Below are 24,844 nucleotides of genomic sequence, written 5' to 3'. Positions count from 1 at the left end.
GGCATCCTCAACTTTTCATTGGTTCAGTAAGTCTGCCTTTCCCAGTCTGTTTTAAGAACAGATGAATGCAACTTTATGAAAGGCCTGGTAGGTGGGTGTTGAGGGTCACATAACCCAGAAACCAAATCATCTGTCAAAAGAAACCCTTCAGACATTTGAAGGGATCCTGAAAGATGAGGTCGTACCCACTTGAGGTAAGCTATGGTTTATGGTGTTGCCTAAGGCCAGGCTCCTGGTTTAACTCTCCTAGGCAAACCATTGGCTGTAGACTATAGGACAAACCTTGGTTATTGCTTTTGGCTTGCCTGGAACAGCTAAATGACACACTGAGCTAAATCATGCCTTGACTTAGCACAGCAGCAAGCGAAACAACAGGAGAGGAACAAAGTGGGCAAGTATCTCTTCTCCAGGCTCTTGCAAGATTTGATCGCACACACTAAGCTACGGTTTAGCTTAGTGTTACATGCAAACTGGGCCAATGGAAGGGTTGCAACCATTTTCCCAATCCATCTAATGAATTAGGTTCTAGTTCACAAAAGCTTATGCCACACACACACAAAAAATCATTAGCCACATGACTCTTTGCTGTTTGCATTAAAACAGACTAACACAGCCACACACACCCCTCTGGAATTCACCATTCTGTTGACACAGCAAGTTCCAAATGCTAAGCATTCCTCGGATTTGCAGATCAAATCTGAGCATTTTGGTGGACTTTTAGATAAAACTCTGTAATTGGCTTGATTAAATTCAGATGGCTCTTTCAGCTGTCTTGAATTAGAGGTTAGACACATGCAAAAAAGGAAAAGGAAAAAAACCCACCACAAAACAAAACAAAACCCCAAACTACAAATACCTCACTTTTTCAGCATGAAAACATTCAGCTGCATTCCTGAAATGCTTTATATTATTTTGGGCATAATACTCAGAAATTCCAGTACCTTTGTCCCAATGTGCAATGAATGCAGGCATCCAATCATGCTTTCGGTTCATTGGGTGACACATTCAGCCCCGCTACACACTAGAGCATGGCAGATATAGAAATGTAGAGGCCACACAGAATCACATTATCCTTGAGAATTTCACTTCTTGCAGAGAACTCTTTGCAGTGGGAAGCCTGCATTGCCAAGCCACTGTGGGAGCCCGAAGACAGGCCTATTCTTGCCAGTAAATCCACGTGTACGAGGGTTACAACCTGCACCCATATTCCACATCCTTCTGCAGTGCCATCTTCCGTTGTCATTCCAAACCTCTTCGCATTAAGTCCCCTTTACAACCCTCCATTTCTCTTTACGTTAATGGTTCTGTTTCCGTTCACCAAGCCACGGCACCAACCCCTTTCCAGAGGCCTTTGCAGTACAGTGCTGTAGGTATTTCTCCTTGGCAGGAATAGTTACCTCCACCCCATTTACATCCTCAGTAGGTTTGGGGTGAGGGTTTTTTTTTGTTTTGTTATGTTTTGTTTAATGCTACCGGGTCACAGGCTCCAAGGCAAGAGAGGACTGCATATTCATACCTGAGCAAAGCCCAGAATGGGGTGTAGGCGGGAATGGAGGAGGGAGGAGAGCATCAGAAGAAACCCTGCAGAAATTCACCAGATGACATTCTCTGGCTGGGCACCAGTGAAGGGCTAGATGGATGGAGGGACGGGCAGGCAGATGGAGTCATGTATAAGAGAGACATAGGGAAGGGAATGAAGAGAACAGATTTGAGGAATGGAAAGCCACGCATCGCTCTCTCGCTGGACACATATAAGGGGCAGAAAGCAACACCGATGCACAGATCCGCAGAGAAAACATGATCAGCCGAAGCCGAGGCAGAAAATTCGGGGGATGGACGGGGGCGGGGGGAACTTCAAGCGGCGCTGATTTATCATCGGGGGGATGAGCAGAACTAAGACAATCTAAGCAAATCCCCACCCCCCCTCCCCATCATGCAATGCTAAGTGCCACATTTTCTGTCATTTAAGCAAGATCACCCCCACAAAGGATCAACCCCTCTAAGGAACCCGATCAACAATTTGGGAGCACGCTACTATGATTAAGGCAAAAAAAATGCAGGCACGCGGACCCCCTTGCCCCTCCCACTCTCCAGACCTTGGCAGAGCCCCTTGCCAGCCGCCGTCAATGAGACAGAGAGACTCGACCAAGGAGAGAAGGGCAGCGCAGAGGGAAGAAGAGGGCCCTGGACAAGGCTGCACTGTACCTTAGCAGATAGGAGAGAGAGAGATGTTGACACCTCCAAGGCCCAACCGCAACTGAGCAGCCACGGGCGGGTGGGCGGGGTCCCGGTGCCGTGGCCACGCCCATCGCGGCCAATCGCAAAAAAGAGGGAGTGGCAGCCGCGCCGCTGGTGGCGGGGAGCGGGGTGGAAATCTGACAGCGCGACAAAGATAGGCTGAAAGGGGGGAAGCGACACACCCCCTTTCGGGTGGGGGAATAGAATGAGTGACAGGGGAATCCACCAACCAGAGGCAGGGGAGCTGCTGGGTTCTCTTGGACGCTGAATGGGTTTCTTTGTGTGTGAACAGATCGTGAGAGGGGCGGGGGGGGCGAGCAAGAAGGATGAATGGGGTCTATTGTCTGCTGGGAGGGGGATTGGGATTACGTCAGAAAATAGGACCCCCCAGCCTTTCCCCAAAACCTCTCCCCCCCCCCAAGGGTCACGCATTTTCTCCTCTGCAGTTCCTCTCCTTCACCCGCAAAACTAGGGACTCACAAACTCTGTACTAGTCAGAAAACTTGCGCTGCCAAATAATAAATTACAGTAGTGATAATGCTTAAGGGCTTCCTGTAAATTTCCCTCTGCAGAAGGGGTGCCCGATGCATGTCTGGATGGATTTAATATTATGTGTGTGCGTATGTATGTATGTATATCGTTTTAATTCTATCAACGTTTAAGGGAATAAAATCTGTGCAAATTGTCCAAGTTAGGATGGACGTGGAAAAACCGGTCGTCTGGAAATTACCACAGCCCAGTATCCCATGAAGTGATGATACTTAAAGAATGGTGTGCAACTGCCTTCTTTCATATTTGCCGCTTGATTTCTGTTACAATTTCACATGTTTTACAAAATTATAGGCTGATCCTGGTGTTTCAGTATAAATGTGACAAAGAACAGTAGTTCCACGAATAGTTTGCATTTACAGAAACTTTCCCTGACTTTGCTGAAACGTCTAAAGGATTAAAGTTAATTTCGCTGTCTGACAGTTAACAGTGAACTAACTTGTTTCTGCGCTTAGCACAATTATCTTAGCTGATGATGATTAAAGTAGGCTGTGTTGTTTTTCTTTTTGGTCCTCGTAATTACTATGCTAAATAATAAATATATAATAAACATATTTATAGCTTTTGCTGCCTCTTAGTTCTGAAAAATGTTTTTTAATTGTATTTTATATGAATCCCCCCCTTAAAAAAAAAAAGCTTATTGTATACTGCCCTGGAATCCACTAGGCGAAGGGCAGTTTGGAAAATTTTAAAAAACAAAATTCCAGTAATAAGTAGAGTTTAAGCTACAAACTCAACACCCTGATCCTTGCTGTTGGGGGGATTTAGGATGTAACAAATACACCCATGCTCTGGGTTGTATCAGCCTCTGTGGGCCAGGGTCAGGGAGCCCCTCCACCACCGAGCGGCACCCACAGTAGCTGAAGGCAGCGCTGCAGACTGAACACTGCCAGGGCCAACATTCCCACTGGTGTTAGCCAGTGGAAGGCCGTGAAACTGGATGTTATGGGGTGGAGCATAGCCAGCCATGTATCCACTAGATCCTAAGGTGCTTCATCCCTGGAGAGGGGCCCATCTCAGACCTCTCAGCTTCTTCTAGCTTGGAGCTGGCATAGCACAAAATTAGAAAAACACAGCACGCCTTGTTTGTCCTGGTCAGCCTGCGCTAGCAAGACTTTTGATGGCAGTGGTTGTTGTGTTTCTTCGTTCCACCTCGACATTCTCAGTCAGATTTGGGATTGCTCTGTTCCCCAGCAACAATCCTATACATAGGTTGCTGGGAGTAAGTCCCATTCAAGCCAGCGCACATTACTTATGGGCACTGGTGCGGTGGCGCATTTTGAAGTATAACGAAGTCTGGACAAAGCTGGACCCATTTCAATCCGGAACTGAAATATATCCTCAGCGACTCTGATCCATGACATTTCGCTGCATTAACCCCTTGCTCAGAGCTTAATTCAAATAACCAGGGGAGCACATAGCAGCCACATCTGCCAGCACATATAGGATCCCACTTTCAGCACACTACAGTGTGCCTCCGTTTGAGAGAAATTTGCTGAGGACATTGTGCACTGCAAAAATGGTGTGAACAGGCCTCCTCACACCTAATCCAGTTTGCGGGGAAAGTCCATTGTAGCAGACCCTCTAAGTGTCCCTATTTTCCAGTCCCGGTTATACAGAAGCCTTCCCAGTTTCTGATTCGATCCTGGAATGTCCCACTTCTCCTTTGGATGTCCCTATTTTCGTCAGAGAAACGTCGGAGGGTGTAGAGTTATGAGCCAACCTTTAACTATACAACCTTTAGAAGACATCTGAAGGCAGCACAATATAGGGAAGTTCTTAAATGTTTCATTACGTTTTTATATACATATTGGAAGCTGCTCAGAGTGGCTGGGGCAACCCAGTCAGGTGGGAAGGGTATAAATATAATAACAACAACAATTTGTTATAGAATAGGACTGGGTCAGCAAACTTTTTCAGCAGGGAGCCAGTCCACTGTCCCTCAGACCTTAAGGGGGGCTGGACTATATTTTGAAGGGGGAAAATGAACGAATTCCTATGCCCCACAAATAACCTAGAGATACATTTTAAATAAAAGTACACATTCTACTCATGTAAAAACACACTGATTCCCGGACCATCCGCAGGCCGGATTTAGAAAGCGATTGGGCCGGATCCGGCCCCCAGGCCTTAGTTTGCCTACCCATTGTTGTTGTTGTTTAGTCGTTTAGTCGTGTCCGACTCTTCGTGACCCCATGGACCAGAGCACGCCAGGCACTCCTGCCTTCCGCTGCCTCCCACAGTTTGGTCAGACTCGTGTTGGTAGCTTCAAGAACACTGTCCAACCATCTCGTCCTCTGTCATCCCCTTCTCCTTGTGCCCTCCATCTTTCCCAACATCAGGGTCTTTTCCAGGGAGTCTTCTCTTCTCGTGAGGTGGCCAAAGTATTGGAGCCTCAGCTTCAGGATTTGTCCTTCCAGTGAACACTCAGGCCTGATTTCCTTAAGAATGGATAGGTTTGATCTTCTTGCAGTCCATGGGACTCTCAAGAGTCTCCTCCAGCACCATAATTCAAAAGCATCAATTCTTTGGCGATCAGCCTTCTTTATGGTCCAGCTCTCACTTCCATACAATACTACTGGGAAAACCATAGCTTTAACTATACGGACCTTTGTTGGCAAGGTGATGTCTCTGCTTTTTAAGATGCTGTCTAGGTTTGTCATTGCTTTTCTCCCAAGAAGCAGGCATCTTCTAATTTTGTGACTGCTGTCACCATCTGCAGTGATCATGGAACCCAAGAAAGTGAAATCTCTCACTGCCTCCATTTCTTCCCCTTCTATTTGCCAGGAGGTGATGGGACCAGTGGCCATGATCTTAGTTTTTTTGATGTTGAGCTTCAGACCGTATTTTCCGCTCTCCTCTTTCACCCTTATTAAAAGGTTCTTTAATTCCTCCTCACTTTCTGCCATCAAGGTTGTGTCATCAGCATATCTGAGGTTGTTGATATTTCTTCCGGCAATCTTAATTCCGGCTTGGGATTCATCCAGTCCAGCCTTTCGCATGATGAATTCTGCATATAATTTAAATAAGCAGGGAGACAATATACATCCTTGTCGTACTCCTTTCCCAGTTTTGAACCAATCAGTTATTCCATATCCAGTTCTAACTGTAGCTTCCTGTCCCACATACAGATTTCTCAGGAAACTACCCATAGGACATCCCTATTTTCATTGGAAGGGACGCTGGTGGTGCTGTGGTCTAAACCACTGAGCCTAGGGCTTGCAGATCAGAAGGTTGGCGGTTCGAATCCCCGCGACGGGGTGAGCTCCCGTTGTTCGGTCCCAGCTTCTGCCAACCTAGCAGTTCAAAAGCATGTCAAAGTGCAAGTAGATAAATAGGTACAGCTCCGGCGGGAAGGTAAACGGCGTTTCCGTGCGCTGCTCTTGTTCGCCAGAAGCAGCTTAGTCATGCTGGCCACATGACCCAGTAGCTGTCTGTGGACAAAAGCTGGCTCCCTCGGCCAATACAGTGAGATGAGCGCGCAACCCCAGAGTCATCCACAACTGGACCTAATGGTCAGGGGTACCTTTACCTTTACCTTTATTTTCATTGGGGAGATGTTGGAGGGTATGTTGTAGCTCAGGGGTAGAGCATCTAATTTGCATTCAGGAGGTCCCACAATCAATACCAGGCATCTCCAGGTAAGGTTGTGATTGCCCCCTCTCTGAAACTTTGGAGAGCTGCTGTCCATCACTGTAGACAATACTGAGCTAGATGGAGCCAATAAAGGAGTCCGACTTTCAGCTTTCTACACAGTGCTGTGATTATCGAAGCCCACAGATCTTGCCGCGATCTGTCTTGCCAAAGCTACTCTGCCCCCTTGTGGGGTAAATGTGCATGGCTCCACTCCTGATTTCCAGGCCTGGGTCAGGTTGCCAGTGTGACACAGCAAAAACTCCATGGGAGGCACCGAAGGGAAGGAAATCGCAGTAAATGAGGTTATCTGGGGCAGGGCCTAAAGGAAAGGTTCCCTGGACTACTTTTAGAGGTAGAAGTGACTCAACAAAGTCCTCCATCCAGAGCGATGATGCACTTAAACGTGTGTGGCGCTATATTTATCTGTGCGACGCTCAAGGCAGATTCTTGCCACCTGCAAAGCTCATGAGCAAAAAATGGAAAGCGGAAACTTCATCGGAACCCAAATAGGTGCATATGCTCGGCATGGCTTAAGAAAGATGATGAGACACAGCTTTTAAAAATGCCCAAGACCTGCTACTCTAGATGGACGCATGCCACTTTTTAATGTCACACAGAATTATTCATGGAGCTGGTGGAGTCTGCCTTTCTGTGTGTGGATAAACGATACGTTATGCACAATATAAATGTGATAAAGGGTCTTCTTAATTTTCCTTTCGCTATTATTTTTTCTCTCTTTCTCTTTTCTATGCAGTTGTGGTTTGTGTTTCTTATAAATGAGTTTGAATTTTATTGGTTAATGTAGTTTTAAAACTTACAATAAAATTGTTCTTAAAAAGAAGAATTGTTTGTGGAGCAGTTCTCTGTCAGGTGGAAGTTACAAAGAATTCTTCATCCAGAATGCGGCAGCTAGACTGGTGACTGGGAGCGGCCGCCGAGACCACATAACACCGGTCTTGAAAGACCTACATTGGCTCCCAGTACATTTCCGAGCACAATTCAAAGTGTTGGTGCTGACCTTTAAAGCCCTAAACGGCCTTGGCCCAGTATACCTGAAGCAGAGTCTTCACCCCCATCGTTCAGCCCGGACACTGAGGTCCAGCGCCGAGGGCCTTCAGGCGGTTCCCTCCCTGTGGAATGCCCTCCCTTCAGATGTCAAAGAAATAAACTATCTGACGTTCAGAAGACATCTGAAGGCAGCCCTGTTTAGGGAAGTTTTTAATGACTGATGTTTTAATGTATTTTTAATCTTTTGATGGAAGCCACCCAGAGTGGCTGGGGAAACCCAGCCAGGTGGGCGGGGTATAAATAATAAATTATTATTATTATTATTATTATTATTATTATTATTATTATTATTATCATCATCATCATCACCGTCACCATCACCACCATCATCTAGTAGTTAAATCAGGTGGACAAACTGCAAAGGGCCTTTGGACTTGACCACATAGTCGTAGTGTAATCACAGTCACCTGGGACTTGCAGTTCAATTACAAAGTGATATACAGCCTATGCACATACGAACCATGTCCCCAAACGTCATGCAGATTGACTATGCATCAGCATATAGTCAAATCGGCTGAAATCTCTTCTGCAGCGCTTATAACACATAGGAAACTAGCACTGCAGCTCTGAATGTGTCTCAAGTTCGAATCGCCTCTGGTTTAGGAAAGATTGCCAGCTAGATAAGAGCCATTGTGTGTGTGTTGTGTGTGCTTGTTTTAGAAAGGCAGGATATAAATGTTTGAATAAAGAAATATATAAATAGCTATAAAAGTAGAAGACCCCACCCAGCCACCCACCCAAACCATTCAAGGGAGCCGGTCCCTCCTACCATGTACCCAAGAGGTGCCCAGCAGCAGAGATGAGGCTGAAAAGATAAGAACGAGAAAGAATTACAGTAGCACAATCCACCACTGGCCCTATTTTTGCGCAAGCCCTTATGAAAGGAATAGGAGATTGCATCGACTCTGCATTCTGGGGCACCGGCTCATTCATTTCTATGGGGATTGAGAAAGAAAAACTCGGCTCCCTGCACATGTGATAAAACAGCGCCCCCTGGTGCCAGAACAAAGAGGCTCATGGTTTTCTTTTCAAGAGGCCGAGATCGTAGCAAATAGCACACCGGAGGAAAGAAAGGCACCAAAAAACAGGTTGTGAGAGGTTAAGATATGTTGAACCTGTTTCAGACCGATCCCCAGGAGATGAGTACCTTAGAATAACAATAACTATTACTATGATGATGATGATGATGATCTGCCCATCTGACTGAATTATGGGTGATATTCAATCTTAGTCTTGTTCAGAGAGTAGAGTCCAATGATTTCAGTCCGTTGATTTCTGGGATAACTATAATTGAATACCACCCATAATTCCTTGTGGTGAACAACTACACTTCTGATTTGTCTATTGGTTTTGGTGGGTGTACTATCCTGAGTAGGACTTAGGCTGCATATATAGCCCATTCTTTCTCTGTAGTTTGTTAAGGGCTGCTGGGAACTGTAACTCTGTGAGGGGTAAACTACAAGGCCCAGAATTCTTTGAGGGAAAGAAAGTGATTTGAATACACTTTTACAGGGATAGGTCGTACAAAGCCATAGAGCTGGGATATCACCCTATGTAAGCAATTAGGAAATGGTATGATGCAGAAACGTACAAAAATAAATCTCATGCACCTCAGAAAATTTTAGAGGGCACCGTAACTATTAAGATTAAAGAGGAAAGGTGGAATGCTTAGGCACATAAGGTGTGTATGTGTTTGTGTGATCTATTGATTCAGCCAACCCTTTCCCAGGTCTCTCTCCCAATTAACTCTGTCTTCCCCAGACATGTCCGCTTGCAATTTGGGACTGGGTCTGGTATTCTATCTGGTTCTCAAATGGGCTGCCAACTCCCTCCCTCCACAACTGCTTTGCTTTCTCCCCACAACTATACTTTCTTAGTATGCTGCAAGGATTGGCTATTCATTGGGTCTCCGTCTCTCCCACCCGCCTTCCCCGCTCTCCTCCCTGTCTGCACCCTTACCATGTGTCCGGATATTTATAGTTCTGTGGAGCAGACAAGCGTGGCCGACCAGTCCCTTATTGCTTCTCCTAGCCCAAGAGGAAAAGAAGACAGAGCATTCGGGGTAATAATGGCTGCAACGCAACAACGCAATGGGGGAGGAAAGCGGGTGGGCTTGAGAGAGACAAAGAGAAGGGGTGTGTGTGTGAGAGAGAGAGAGACTATTGACTGAGATGAATTTCTTTACCCACCTGTGCTCTGGTTTGTGGCTCTGCACTGCTGTGCGAGAAATGCACACTTTGCTTTCTGATTACAGTAGTATCTCGTTTTAAGGACAGTCCAGTTTAAGAACGATTTGGTTTACAAACTCCGCAAAACCGGAAACAGTGTCTTGGTTTGGGAACTTTACCTCGGTCTAAGAACGGAATCCGAACGGTGGAAGGGCACCGGCAGTGGGAGGCCTCATTAGGGAAAGCGCACCTCAGTTTAAGAACGGTTTCGGTTTAAGAACAGACTTCCGGAACGGATTAAGTTCGTAAACCGAGGTACCACTGTATTTCCTATGTCCCAGCATTGGGTGCCTCTGCTAAAAACAAGTGCAGGCTGTGTCTTGATTAATATGTTATATATGGACAGAACTTTGGTTAAAACTGAGTAACAGTTAGAGTGACCGGTGAGAACAGGTTCAAATCTTCAGTCTGCCACCACAAAGCTCACTGTCTAGCCTTGGGCCCATCGCCTTCTCTCGGCCTTAGCTACTTCACGGGGTTGTTGTGAAGAGAAAAGGGAGGCAGAAGAGAAGACAGGATATAGAAATGTCATAATTAAACAAGTGCTCTAACATATGGCGCCGACAAACATGCCCCTAAATTCCTTATTTGATCCTGCTCACAGGTGTCTCTCCCTAACCTTTCAACCAAAATGACGTGGATTCCTGTTTCATTCAGATCCAGTCTTTCCCACCTGTATTTATCATGGCAGGGGGGATTTTTTTAACATTATCCTTTTGTCCTGCATTAAAGGCTGTGGCAGAAGAGGCTCTGTGGGAGGTGCGCACACACATCATGCCCATAAAGGATAGTGCTGCTTTGTCACAGGGGCCTAGGGAGAGCAGAGGCAGCTGCAGTATACAGAACTGTGCATTGCTGTGCATGTGGAATGTAGAAGATTGTCTTACCATAGGAGAAGTGTGTTATTTGAGAGACGCCTGAAGAGGATGTTGGCATGAATAGTTAGGCAGCACAGAATTGGGGGCTGCAGTACATACAGAGCACACACCACATTTAAAGTGCATGGCTCCCCCCCAAAAAAGACTCATGGGAACTGTAGTTTATTAAGGGGGGTGGGGATTGCAGCTCTGTAAGGGGGCAAACTACAGTTCCCAGGATTCTTTGGGGGGAGCCATGAGAGCCAGTGTGGTGTAGTGGTTAAGAGCAGTGGACTCGTAATCTGGTGAACCAGGTTCGCGTCTCCGCTCCTCCACATGCAGCTGCTGGGTGACCTTGGGCTAGTCACACTTCTCTGAAGTCTCTCAGCCCCACTCACCTCACAGAGTGTTTGTTGTGGGGGAGGAAGGGAAAGGAGAATGTTAGCCGCTTTGAGACTCCTTCGGGTAGTGATAAAGCAGGATATCAAATCCCAACTCTTCTTCTTCTTCTTCGTGGTGTGTGCGACTGCTGCCTGTGTTCAAGGTGTGTGGTGAATGTCGAGGCCTTCTCACTGCATGTGGGTGAAAGTGTATAATCCAGTGGTGCAGAGATGGTGCACAAAAGTAACACAGGGGTGTGAACAGCCGAGTATTAAAATGTGGAGATGGCATGATCCTGTTTGTGTAAAGGGCGGGAGGCATTAAGCAGTTGCAGAAATACCCCTGTGTAGGTAAGTATTTCTACTGTGGTCCAATGGGAATCTGGACAAGGATGTTGCATACACAGACCTGTGTTTACCGTATATAAACAGATTTACGATAGAGTTTATTCCTGTTTCTTTTGTAAACATAAACTAGTTTCAAACTGATTTAACTAGAAAGATCAGTTACTTGGTGAGGGCACTGGGAATTTCCTCCCCTCTCATCCTTATAGATTTATAACTACCAGGGTTATTTAATGGGGAAATTCAGGACACTTAAGAGCATCTAGTCTAGGCATGTCTAGGATTGGATGGCCGTTGTGGTGTCTTCCAACTCTATGATTCTATGATTCATGTGTTCAGAAAACACTTGTCACTTGCCACAGACTTTATGGGAGGGGGTGTTGTCTGTGAGAGAAGTTATTAGTTGCCTTCCAAACACACCCATCTCAAGGCAACGTACAGGAGACAATTGAAACAGCTAAAAACACTTAAAAGCAACACAGAAAATGGTAGATGCGTTTTTAAAACCAATGCAAAATAAACACCAGTGGCAGAGATCTTTTCATCCAGCTAGGAAAGCCTGTTGGAGCAAGAATGTCTTCAATTGTTTCCAGAAAGTTCAGAGAGTGGGCGCTTGTCGTATCTTGACAGGAATGCTGCTATTCCACGGAACAGGGGGCAGCCCCACTGGAAGCCCTACTCTGAGTAACTGTGGAGGAATAAATAAATGCAATAAAAAAATAAAAAAGCATATGGAAGAAGGTGATCCTTAATATCCCAAGATCCTAAGCTCTTTAAGGATTAAGCCACATCCCAAGTTTTTCACACAGTTGACCAACACAACCGTAGCCTTCTGGCCTTGGAAGATAATAGCCACATGTCTATCCATGTGCATTTGCAGATACATACCAGCAGGAGGCGACATTGCAACCCACCTGAGCAGAGGACGCCACCACCTAGTGGCCATCTCGGGGAACTGCACTTCCGCCACACCAGTTCTGTATTCAAATGCACCCTCTGCTTGGTCTGGTGCATCGCCATCCTTGGCTGGCAAATGTTGTTGCCTATGGGACACTGTTTTCAGCCGCAGATGCAGCCCAGCAGAAGTTGGCTAAGCCGTGCCAGGATCCCCACAGACACGACGGTTTGGATCTGAAGCAGACGGCAAAAGTGGCGCTGGTCGGGTTCACATTCCATGCCAACTTCAATTACGCCTGGTTCCGGAGCCTGGAGCGCCTTCTTCCAGGAGTGAAGGTGACCACGGTGATAGCTAAAGTCACTTGCGACCAGGTCATCGCTGCGCCAGTCACCATCGGGGCTTTTTACACCGGTGAGAGACAGCAGGGGTGAAGAGGGGGCTGGAGGGGGCTGGAGAGCTTTTTGGAGGTGATGAGTTTGCTTCCCTCCCTTTCCTAGGTCTCTCTCTTCTGGATGGTGAAAGCAACATATTTGGGAAGCTGCAGGAGAAGTTTTGGCCAACATACAAGGTAATAACAGCAGCTTTGTAGATTCTGTGCTAGGCTGTTACAGCAAAGAAACACACAAACAGAAAAGAGAGCATTGTGGCACCATAAAGACTAGTTTTTCAGCGTCTGAGGCAGGGCTGGGACCTGGAGGGTCGCTGTGGTTCAACAAAAACACCCGAAAATGGGGGCTGGGATTCAAAGTCAGTCATTATGAGCACAGAATGAGGTCCCAAGGGCCATACAGAGATGCCTAGAGGGCCAGATTAATGTCTTGAGATCAGGGGCAACAGGAGATTCAAACTCTTAACTAGGAAGAGTTTGAATCCCATGTTGCCCCTGATTTGGAGCAGGGCTTTTGGTGTGGCTTCCCCTGTTCCGTGGAACAGCATTCCTGCATGTAGCAGGGGCCCACTATCTGAATTTCCCAGTAACAACTGGAGACATTTTTTTTTCTCCTGTCAAGATTTCCCAGCTGGTTGGACAGCTCTCTGCTGTGCGGGTGTATTGTTCTTAAACCAACCTTCGGTTATTTTTGTGACTTTTCAGTTATATTTTGTGCCTCGCCTTGGGACAGAAGTGGAAGCCGATTAATAAATAACATGAATAATATTTTGGTGCACAGTCTGTCAGCCATTTTGTTAAGGTAGCTTCTGACCTTGGTGCCTCAGGAGTAGCTTCTGTGGACTCCGCAGCAAAGTCCTGCAACTCCTTAGTGTGAAATCCAAGCACTGTTGAGGAACCCCAACTTTACCCTTTATGTTAAATTTGCTATTTCTTTATTTTTTTCCAATTTAGGCTGGTGTGCTGTGCTGGACCTTGTTCCAAGTAAGTATTGTGGCCTATGCTTTCCTTCCCTGAATGAGTTGGAAGCCTTGCCAGCTCCCCGCCCCCCCACAAACAGAGCTCCTGTGGCAATAGACAACTGCTAGACAGACAAGCAGGTTTTTCCTGTCATGGGAATAAAGCATTAGGAAAAGCTTCCCCTGCTTCATTTCTGCTAGTCAGGGAGCTGCTGAAAAGCAAACCTAAAACATTTGAAATGCCTCACTTCTTTCCCAGTTGCCCTAGGAATACACTGGGTTTTTGGAAGCCTGCCCGGAATGCATTGAAATTGCTTATTTATTCTAACAATCTGTGCACCGCTTAATCATAGCTGTCTCTCAAAGAGACCCCAAACAATAAGATTACAAATGAATTAAAACCATAAAAACAGAATTCAGTTAGAAAGGCTGCTGGAGGGTGGTTTTGTTTTGTTTTGTTTTGTTTTAGGCTTCAGAAAGTGCCAGAAGTTCAACAGAGTGGTTGATATTTCAGGACCTGCCCCAAATAGCCATCAGGAAAGCAGCCTTCTACCCAGTCATACCATAGCTCAGCATAGTCTATATCAGAGGTCTCCAAACTACGGTCCGCGGGACTCATTTATCCGACCCCCAGTGACCCCCACCACCCGCTCTTACCGGCGCAGCACAGTGCGGCTGCCCACTTCTGGGTCAGAGGAGCACCGGAAATAGCTTGTGCGCAGGCGCAAGCGTTATCCGGTGCACATCCAGTTTGGAGGAGGCCCGTGCACATGTGCACAAGCTATTTCTGGTGCTTCTCCGACCCGGAAGCACGCCGGAAATAGCGTGTGTGCACGCGTATGGGCGCGCTCTCCCCCGCCCTCCAGCCCGCCGCGCGATCAGCGCTGGAGACACTGGCCCGAAGCACGGTAATTTTGCTGACCCCTGGTCTATATGCTGATTGGCAGGAGCTGTCCAGGGTTTCAGGCAAGGATCTCTCCCAGCCCTGTGGAGATGCTGGGAATTGAACCTGGGACCTTCTGAACGCAAAGCAGACGCTCTACCACTGAGCTACCGCCCATGAACTTTCAGAAGGATTGCCCTAAAAGAGACTGACTGGAGATCCGGGGGACCCCTACCTCTGAGATGGTTCAGATGCATTCCCACAGTCACTAGGGGTCACTCACTTTCTTGAAGAAGCCAGTTTCATAAGGAAGCAAAGAGCCCAGAAACCTGGGTGACAAAGCTGACCATCCCCTTTATAGAATCCACTGCACAGTGTAGTGTTGCTGTTGTCATGTCAGATGAAGCTCCCTGGGTGACCACTTTCTCGCATCCTGGCCTATCTTACAGGATTGTTGTTGGGATGAAATGGAAGTTGGGGGCTGGACAGAACAGCCACCACCTTGTACGGCACCCTGAGCTCCTGGGGGGGGGGATGTATAATCAGTCAGTCAATAAAATAATACCAGGAGCAATCAGAGCATGTGCTGCCGCCCAAGAACCATTGGCGGTTTATGTTCCTCCCTCCTCATCTCTCTCTCTCTCTATCTCTCTCTCCTTCCACCAGGCAGTGAATTTTGCTCTTGTGCCACCCCTGCTGCGCACAGCCTACGTGGGGGCCTGCTCCTTCCTGTGGACGGCATTTCTCTGCTACCTGCGCCAAACTGATGCCCATGACACCACCTCCCAGCTCTTCCAGGCAGTGCCAGGCTTGACCGGGCTGTTTCCATCCAGGGCAGGAGAGAATCAAGTAAAGATGCCGGCTGAGAAATGACCAAACGGCCGTGCTGTGGATTTTTTGGCACTCCATCTCCATTTCTAGTTCTTGGTCTCTGCAAACTTTGCCGGGGGGGGGGCATGGAGGGAGATTTGTCTTCTCATTTTAACCCCCTCATGCCCACCTTCTTCAAAACACAGCCTGCTCCTCATGCTGCACCAGTATAGGAACATATAACTGCAGACGTGAGAAGCAGGGCCTTTACAACGATGGCCCCAAGGCTAAGGGAATGCTCTTCCCCTTGAGGCCTGCATGCCTTCTGAAAGACATACCATGAGCCATCTTTTAGGGATGCTGTAAGGATTGCAGCAAGATTAAGAGCAAGAGGAATGCTTTGATCACTTTAAAACACTTTATAAATTCTGGCTGCACCCTGGACAAACACTGGGCAGTTGAACAAAAGATCATTATTCCCCTATCTCTCTTTCCCCTCTCTTTTCCCCCAACCACATAATGTCTAAGTCAACAGTGTCTCATACCAAATGCAAACAAACTGTGAAAAAGAATCTATGAATTGAAAGTGGAGACGCCGTATGTTTTTTCTTCCTTGTTTTGTTACGCAAGAAAATCTTCAATAAGAACAAATTTAAAACAACTGAATAAATAAATGCTGGTTGCATGCACAACACATATTTAAAGAACATTTTTTCCTCTGAAAAATCCTGGGAACTGTAGTTTGTCAAGGGTGCTGGGAAATGTAGCTCAGTGAGGGTAAACTATAGCTACCAGGATTCTAGATGTGTCATGTGTGCTGTTAATGTATGATGGCTGTGCTCTGCTTCCATGGTTGGAGTCAGTAGGCTTCTGAATATCAGTTGCTGGAAACTGCAGGAGGGTGTAATGGAAAAAATCCCAGGTGTGGAACTGCCCAACCACCTGGCCCTTAGGGATAGGCCCACTGGTTTCTGCGGAGTTAAATAAAAGAAGTCCAGCCACTGGAGCAAGGACAAGACAGGGTTTATTGCGCAATAGGTTACAGTCAAACTGCACACCCAGAACAGTGTTACAAGAACTTTTAAAACTCCTATCATATCCCAGAATACAGTTTGGAAACATCATCACTACATCATCACTACCTCACAAAAGGGAAGGGTTATACATGATTTACATATAGGAAAAACAGGAAAGACAAGATTAGCATATGGGGGAAACAGAGCAATATCAGGGAGATAGCCCTGAGAAGTGTGAATGGGTGTTAAGCACTTATCTGGGAGAGAACAATGGGATTCTGGTTGAGGGATATTAGCCTGAAGCACCCAGAGATTACCTGCTGAGGCATTTCCCTGTGTACGTGGTCTCTCGCCTACTGGATCATGGCAGAGAGATGGGTCCCCTTAAGGGCATCACTCCATACCCCAAATGAGTTTACTCAGGAGGAGACTTTGCTTAGGTGACCCCCCCCCCATAATTTCCGTAACAAGGGGAGAGGGTTCTAACCTTGGGGAGGAAGAACCGCCCCCACCCCAAGAACTCAGGTGTCCCTATCTGTCCTCTCCCTATGCAGATGCCCCTTCCATAACTTGCCCCATTGTGATGTCACTTCCTGCGGAACCGTGAGGCTATCTCATTCCGCTTGGCTGCAGCATGCCTCCCCCGGGACTGCTTTGGCGGCTTCTGGTTCTGGCCTGGTTTCCCATAAGCCTCCGGGGCTGCCTGCAGTGCGACCAAAAGTTCAAGGAGAATGTGGCCAAGCTCCGGACAGAGGTTGTCCCGAGCAAGATCCAGGACAGCCGCCTCAAGGAACGGGCCGAAGTGCTCCTCAGCGGTCTTGAGGGGAATTTCTTCGTGCACTATGCCACAAGCCAGTTTTCTGGTTTGGCAGGTATACAAGTTCCAGCTCTGCTTAGCTCAGGGTCCACACTAGACAATCGGGGGGGGGGGGGGCGTGAATTTCATGCTGATCATCTGACTGGTTGGTGACTGCATGGTTCTTACCAAAGCAGCGTGAGTCATCCAAGGCTATGTTCGCTGCACAGAAAATGTGATTTCTTTATCTAGTAGGGATGGAGGAGAGAGCAGCTTCCATTTGCATCTAATGCCAGCTGACCCAATTTCCACTTCCCAAAACAATGCGTGAGCCAAAGTGCAGCTTTCCATCAAAATTCACACTTCTCCAAATGTTGTGATGCAGTTAAAAAAAAAACCTGCACAAATGTGGGCAAACAGCATAAAAGTGCAAATATTCATAAAACGAACCTTTTTAAAAATGCATTATGTTAGCAAGAATAATCTTAACAGGGACTTAAATAAAAATTACAAACTGACACAGAAATTTTGTTGTAAAAATAATAATCCAAATTGGTCGCAGCAGTGCATCCCTACCAGCGATAGCCGTTTGTGGATTGCAGCGTGAAATGTAGTTGTACAAAGGTGACAGACTGGCTACCGCCCATCACATCTCTGATAATGAGCAACGTCTTCCCTCCCTCACCGTACCCACACCATTTAATGAATGCATTTTTGTTCACCTGCATCATCTGAGAACTCTCCCTCTCCTTGGTGCACGAGGAATGTGGAGCAGTCATGGTGTCCTCATGCTGGCATTCGCCGGGAAAAGATGGGTGAGGTGGTGGCAAGCTTTTTTGGGGGGGAGAGAGTTTTGGATTGGCAGCTGTTCCCCCAGCCCTGCTGGGTTGGTGGCAAGGTCAAAGGAGCTCCTGCAGGTGCCAACCAAGAGTTCCCCCAGTGCCCTGGCTCCCAGCACCCATTTTTGCTGCCCCTTTGCTTCACTGCATCCCTTGGGCAGCAAAGGAAAAGGACACAGAAATTGGAGGGAGCAGGAGACCTGAGAGTGGCAGAGCTGGGTTTTGTGCTTGAGAACAGGATCTGATTCTTCAGCCTGCAGTGTAACACTCTGGCTGTGCACACACTCCTGTTTCCCTCCATACCCAAAGTGCTCCCAGCGCTGGTTTGGGAAGTGGTGTACGCATAGCCACAATCCATATCTATCCTGTTGTTCAAAGTGTTTTTCCACCAGCCAGCTTTAATCCGAATTTGAGAAAAAGAATGACTTGGCTGTGTCTTAATCCGGTAATGTGTACACAGCCTGTATGGATGTTTAAACCCAAGTTTTTATCTGGAAAGATGCACAATGCACCTCTGCCTGGCCTTCCAGACTCTTAACAGCTGCCTGGTATTCTTGAAATCCCTCTGCCCCTTTCCCCTCCCAATTGCTGCTCTCTGCATATTCAGGCTCCTACAGTCTACAGCCACCCTTTTACTCCCCTTTCCTCCCAGTTCAGAGCAAAGTTGACGCCGTGATCCACGAGGCGAGGTTCAGCACGGAAAGTCTGCTTCAAACCCACCTGACAGGTGAGGATCCCGACTCCTCTCTCCCTCAGAAGCCCTTTTGCTGGGATTGAAGCTCCCAGGGCCTCAGTTGCCAGAAAAAGGCCTCCTAGTCATTTACAGAAGGAATCTGTAGGGGGCTCCCAATGTTATACACATCCTATGTATCTCATCTACCTCCAAGACCAGGCTCTGTTGGATGAATTGGTTGAATTCCGGAGGAAAACGACTATGAAGCTCAAGGAAGCTTTAAAGGAACACCAAATGAAAGGTAGGAAGTCTCCCCCAATTCCATGTATTATTTTATGTATTTTGGGTATTTATGTTGTGATTTTATCCTGTGAGATGCCCTGAGACCTGCGGGTATATGGCGGTATTTTTTTAATATTTAATAAATTTTAATAATAATAATAATAATAATAATAATAATAATAATAATAATAATAATATACAGTGGTACCTCGGGTTAAGAACTTAATTCATTCTGGAGGTCCGTTCTTAACCTGTAACTGTTCTTAACCTGAAGCACCACTTTAGCTAATGGGACTTCCTGCTGCTGCCGCTGCGCCGCCAGAGCACAATTTCTGTTCTTATCCTGAAGCAAAGTTCTTAACCTGAAGAGTTATTTCTGGGTTGGCAGAGTATGTAACCTGAAGCGTATGTAACCTGAGGTACCACTGTAGATTTGAATGCTGTGCCAGGAAAAACTCCCTGCTTTATTGCAGGGTTCTGTTGGTTGTATCAATGGGAATATTTCTGCCCTGCGGTAACACTTTGGATGTGGAAATAAATAAATCTGGGGATAATAGAATATTTGAGGCATGTACACTCATTCTCGGACTCTGCTTTTCTTCCCCTCACAGCTTGCGACAAAGCTGGCTGCGGTGAGTTCATCTGGTTGCCTAGCCGGGTTTTAAGAGGAGGGGAACCCGGCAATTGAAAGCAAATGAGAACTGTTGTGGTTCTGTGGCGGGAACACATAGCATGCGGCGTAGGAGCAGCTCAAGGAAGCCAGAGTCTCTCGCACGCACATGGGCCAGGGGGCTTTCTCCAGTTCTGCTGTCAACTGTGTTTTGGGCCTCAGGAGAAGAGGAAAGGATGGAGAGAACAGAGGGAGGGTTGCTAGGAGGCCATCTATACAGCAGGAGTAGGGAAACTTTGTGATCCCAGGGGCCGCATTCCAAAGTGGGCGACCTTCCGGGGGCCACACACAATGTGATTCTCAACTTTGCTCAGCCGCACACAAAACAGAGGTCTCCACATGTACCTCTCCACATCCAGGGAAGCAAGAGGCTTTACTGCAGTTTAAGGACACAATCCAGCAAAGTAAAAATATATAAAAAAATCCCTGGAAACGCTAGAGGAGGGTGTGGAGCAGTCCAGTGATGGGTTTGGCCTTGGGAGATTTCTAAGGGTTAGACAGAGGCAAAGAGGGCTGTATTCCACCCCCACCCCACCCCCCGGGACTGATGTTGCCAACCCCTGCTGTAAAGACATTTATGAAAGCAATGGATATATTGTCAGGGCTGGATTTAGGAGAAAGACAACCGGAAGGACTGTCTTACAGGGAAGGATTAGGGGGCATTTGACTCGGGGGGGCGGGGGGTGGTGGCATCTGTCAGAGGCAATTGATTCGACTACCCACGCAGCAACTAAAAAAAAAAATTAGTGCCAGCAGTTCATCTTCATCTGTAATACAGACCCAAGTTTTGCTAGTTTTGCATTAATTTTTGTGGGTGTTTTTAATTTGACGGAATAATAACCTATTCAGTTCATCTTCATCTGTAAAACAGACCCAAGTTTTGCTAGTTTTGCATTAATTTTTGCGGGTGTTTTTAATTTGACGGAATAATAACCTATTCAGTGCCATGACTGAACAAAGAGATGCCCAAGGTACTCTTCACATGGGGGGGGGGGGCCACATTCACACCCTACATGGCTTCCCTCAAACATTTATGGGAGCTGCGGTTTGTTAAAAGCCCCCTATTCCCCTTACTAGCTTCAATTCTCAAAGTGGTTTTAAAAAAGCAGTCTTTCTTCCCAAGCAGCTCTAGGAACTGTGGCTCTGAGGGGAAAAGGGGCCTCCTGACAACTCTCAGCACTTTTAACAAACTGCAGCTCCCAGAATTCATTGCGGGGGGAGGCCATGCCTGTTTAAAATGCTATCCTTGTGCTTTAAAAGTATGGTTTCAAAGTGGCCTGGGCCTAGACTGGCGTGGCCCCATATGTAGGGTTGCCATAAGAGCAAAAAAAGAGAGGACAATATGATGACCATTCAAAGCAAATAAAGGCCATTTGTCTCAATTTTTACCCCTGGGGGAAAAGGGTGTGTCCTGGAAAACGAGGACACATGGCAACCCTATGCAGCCATGGCCTGCCCAAGACACACAGAAAGATCCTGCCCCCAGTCTTGGGAATTTTGCAAATCCCTGGACTGCAGAGTGTTGGGATTGGGTGTAGTGGGCCTTGCTAGAAGATCAACATCCTTGCTCTGATCCGTACTACTCTCTGGCTGGTGCTTCTCACACTTTCTCTTTCTCTCCCTCCGTTTCCCCAACTCCCAATACCTCAGGCTGGCTCAACTATAAAGTGCTCAATTGCAAAGGATGCCAAGAGACCAGCGCCGTTTGCTTGTCGCTAAGCCAGTGTTTTGGTAGGTAGAAAGAGGAACGATTCGTTGGCCTGGGCAGGGTGTCCATGCAGGAGTTTGCGCGATGTGTGGCAGAGAAAGTCTGGGTCTGGGTTTGTGTGTGTGTCAGACCCACTGATGTGTTTTGGGCGTGGCCAGGGTTAGGTCCCACCGACAGCAGGGTCCCAAGGCAGTCTGCACAAGCAGGTCGCAACAGCCCAAGCGAAAGGCAAGAACCCAAAGGTTACTCACCGGGGGATCCAGCAAAAGAAGTCCAAAGATGAGGTAGACACGGCCCAGCACGAACACGAAGGCATCCTTCCAGCAGCTCTCACAGCCTGGAGTTAAGCAGGAGGGGCCAGAATCCCACCCACAACACGGCTGTAGCTTCGTAGAAGTTTCTGGAATAAGTGGGTCTTGCTCACAAGGAGCCCATTTCTGTAAACAGGCACTCCTTCTGAACGTGAGGATGCTGACCTGCCTCTTCAGGTGGCCAGCGGTCCTGAGGGCTGGCGAGTCACTCTGCCTCTGAGGCAGAGCTCCCCTCCTGTGGAGTGCGACCCCCTACAGCAGTGGTCGGCAACCTAAGGCCCATGGGGGTCGTTTAACTGGCTCATGGACCCCCGCTGCCCACTCGGTTGGTTCCCATGTGCCACGCTAAACCGGCATGGAGCAGAGCGGGGACCGCCTTCCACGACATTGGCCGGCTTCCCATTGGCTGCAGGAAGCTCCTGCAGCCAATGGGAAGCTGCACACAACTCCTCCGCGCCCGAAGGAGCACCGTTAATAGTGTTTGCGCATGCATGCGTGCACACACACACTCCAGCCCACTGCGGCGTCTGCGGGATTGTGAACCGGCCCAAGCCACAAAAACTTTGCTAACCCCTGCCGTACAGGCTGCCCTAAGGGGTCCAGGCTTCTAGATGGCACTGGGGGGGGTGTCCAGATCCTGATCTGAGGAGGAATCCTCTAGAAAGGCATGACACCTGGCCATTATCTCCATTCCACAAGGAGGGGAAGGTGAGACATAAGATGAATTTGTCCTGTCATGTAGGAACAGCAGCAATGAACTCTTCCTGTTCAGCCCAATTCGGTTCAGATGGCCTGACATGGAAGTTGTAAGAAGCTGCCTTGATGGTCCAGTTTGTTTTTGCTCTGCTTCCCTTCCTTGGCCAAAGTGAAGTGGTGGAAACACAGATCCCGGCTCTAGGCCCAAATGCTGACAGGAGGCGGAAGCCCAGATTAGGATACAGTACAGGTTTTGCTACCAGGAGAATTCATCGGAAAGGTGTTACTCTGGATGGTGCCATGTGATACCATGTCCAGAAGAGGGCAGCACTTACTGGGTGGCCCATTTTTGCAGGCCTGACTGAAGAAATGTCACAACTGAAGTACAAAGGGCCTAATCTGAATTTCACATGGAAGGATGATGAAATCAGTATTTAGATGGGAAACCTGTGGCCTTCTGGATGTTCCCCCCATAACTGCTGACCAGGGCTGCTGGGAGTTGGAGTCCAATGACACCTGGAGGGCCAAAAGTCCCCCATTCCTGATTTATAAGCGCTCCACAATTTATTGTCTCAGAAAGCTTTACCACAGTCTTATAAAGTAGGCCACTGTTCTTAGCCCATGTTGCAAGCGGTGGCCTGAGAGGCCTATAAACAATGGATTTCCAATTCCCAGGTATCGAAAAAGGTTATTCATGTATGCCACTACCGCAGCTCGTGTTTCGTTAGCCCCAAAATGAAAACAAGCGAAGTCCCAGCTAAAGAAGATTGGCAGCTTAAACTGATGGAATATGCACAGCTTGCGGACCTAACATATAGAATAAGAGAACAAGAAGAACATACGTTTAAAGAAGACTGGAAAATGTTTATTGAATACATGGAGGAAAATTGTGTACACTTGAAAACGTTGGCAGCATTAAGATAAATTCAACAGCGTAAATCAGTTTTGATGGATTTAATAATGGAACACTGAATGGTTTAGCTTATATAAAATATGGTGGTATTTATGTTGTGCAAAATGAACCATGGAAAGAGAGGAAGGAAAGTTACAGATATTTTAAGGTTGTCTACGTGAATATTCTAATATGCAAAACAGAAATTTAATAAAAATTATTTAAACACCCCCCAAGCCCCACAATGGATTACATTAAGGCTGCCTAACAAATTCATGGCAGATATTATTATTATTATTATTATTATTATTATTATTATTATTATTAGCCTCCTTATCTACAACCTAGTCTCTTATATATTATGATATATATTTTTCTGTGTTGGAACGAAGCACAAACTGCATTCTTTTATGGAGGTCTCCCTTCTGTTTTGAGACTGTGTATGGGAAGAAAGAGATACATTTAAAGCATATTAAAAACAAAACATCACAGACCCCAAATCCTGGGAACTGCAGTTAACCCCCCCCCCCCAAAAAAAACCTACCATTCCTGCCTCCTAAACCATATACAGTTCCCAGGTTTCTTGGTGTTTGTTTGTGTGATGTACTTTTTTTGGTGTGCTTCCAATGTATGACGTGTGCTCAGCCTAAAACACTGAATCTGGGGTCTCTGCATGCAGTGGATGCCCAGGAACGCCTCTCCCTTCGCTTTGGAAAGCCCATAAAGGACCCCGATATCGCCAAAACTGGAGTCGCCATTGTCCTGTGTATGGGTGGACTGCTCTTTGTGGTGATGATAGGCGTGTGAGTATAAGCAATAGGCCTCCTGTAGCTCAGTCAGTTGCACTGCTCTCCCTCTCCCAGAAAGGGACCTTAAGGCGGGGGGAGCCCCAGGGGCATCTCACTCAGCACTCCTCAAAGGGTTAGGGAGGGTTTTGGGGGGCTCTAACTCTCTCTTTTCCCCAGGATTATCAGATACTGGAAAAACCGGCTCTTCTTGTACGTTTAGCAGAGATCTGCCCCTTTTCTCACCCGTAAGGAAAAGTTCCTACCAAGCTTGCCAGCTGTAAAGTCTGAAATGTGGTCTACATATCTTCATTGTAACAACCTCCAGAAATCCTTTTCCCCCCCTCCAAAATTAGTGTTTCTTTTTCTGGCTTACATTTCTTGACCTCCAATCCTCTTCTTATCCCTAATATTGACAAAATAAATACACACAGACACACCCTGACAGTTGTCTGTTTCTGTCCTTCTCTCTTTTTGGACTGCAAAGATCTGGCTTTAATAAAAACAAAATAAAAAAATAAAAAATTCCTTCCAGTAGCACCTTAGAGACCAACTAAGTTTGTTCTTGGTATGAGCTTTCGTGTGCATGCACACTTCTTCAGATACCTGCACACGAAAGCTCATACCAAGAACAAACTTACCGGTAGTTGGTCTCTAAGGTGGTACTGGAAGGATTTTTTATTTTTTATTTTGTTTTGACTGTGGCAGACCAACATGGCTACCTACCTGTAACTGGCTTTAATAAAGTCTTCCTCATTCCCTCCAGCCCACAGACCAAGCTGTTTAGTAAGCATGAAGGTGGAATTCAATTTTGTTTGCATTTTAATGAGAAACTACCCAATTAATGCTTCCTGAACCAATACGTGAACTGGAACAGACACCTGCCCCTTGAAATTTGAACTTCACCGAATTTGCAGCCAAACAATATGTACAAAAA

General features: G+C 46.9%; 3 protein-coding genes across 14 annotated transcripts in view; 2 read left to right on the top strand and 1 right to left on the bottom strand.

The window, feature by feature from the left end:
- LOC117058865 (myosin-10-like) overlaps window positions 1-2,275 on the bottom strand; it is a 59,171-nt gene extending 56,896 nt beyond the window's left edge. For 10 of the 12 annotated variants that reach the window (XM_033170266.1, XM_033170270.1, XM_033170273.1 and 7 more), the window contains exon 1: window positions 2,206-2,275. The gene's annotated coding sequence lies outside the window, so the exon portion shown is untranslated. Of the gene's footprint in view, window positions 1-1,516; window positions 1,661-2,096; window positions 2,119-2,205 lie in introns of those variants that run through there. The other 2 variants (XM_033170268.1, XM_033170267.1) reach the window with 2 other exon arrangements.
- A 9,785-nt stretch (window positions 2,276-12,060) lies between these two features.
- Window positions 12,061-15,327, top strand: LOC117058573 (mpv17-like protein). Its single transcript, XM_033169812.1, has 4 exons — window positions 12,061-12,610; window positions 12,697-12,767; window positions 13,542-13,571; window positions 15,096-15,327. Exons 1-4 carry the CDS (start codon window positions 12,289-12,291, stop codon window positions 15,300-15,302), a joined length of 630 nt encoding a protein of 209 aa, XP_033025703.1. The 5' UTR covers window positions 12,061-12,288; the 3' UTR covers window positions 15,303-15,327.
- Window positions 15,328-16,889: 1,562 nt separating this feature from the next.
- IZUMO2 (IZUMO family member 2) lies at window positions 16,890-24,177 on the top strand. The gene is made up of 7 exons (XM_033168379.1): window positions 16,890-17,127; window positions 18,543-18,617; window positions 18,778-18,864; window positions 19,457-19,477; window positions 21,166-21,246; window positions 23,802-23,925; window positions 24,088-24,177. Exons 1-7 carry the CDS (start codon window positions 16,890-16,892, stop codon window positions 24,128-24,130), a joined length of 669 nt encoding a protein of 222 aa, XP_033024270.1. The 3' UTR covers window positions 24,131-24,177.
- Window positions 24,178-24,844: the final 667 nt, after the last annotated feature.

Source organism: Lacerta agilis, chromosome 14 (assembly GCF_009819535.1).
Source record: "Lacerta agilis isolate rLacAgi1 chromosome 14, rLacAgi1.pri, whole genome shotgun sequence".
NCBI lineage: Eukaryota > Metazoa > Chordata > Lepidosauria > Squamata > Lacertidae > Lacerta > Lacerta agilis.
Note: the sequence above shows the minus strand (reverse complement) of the source record. Positions and strands in the feature narration are given on the sequence as shown.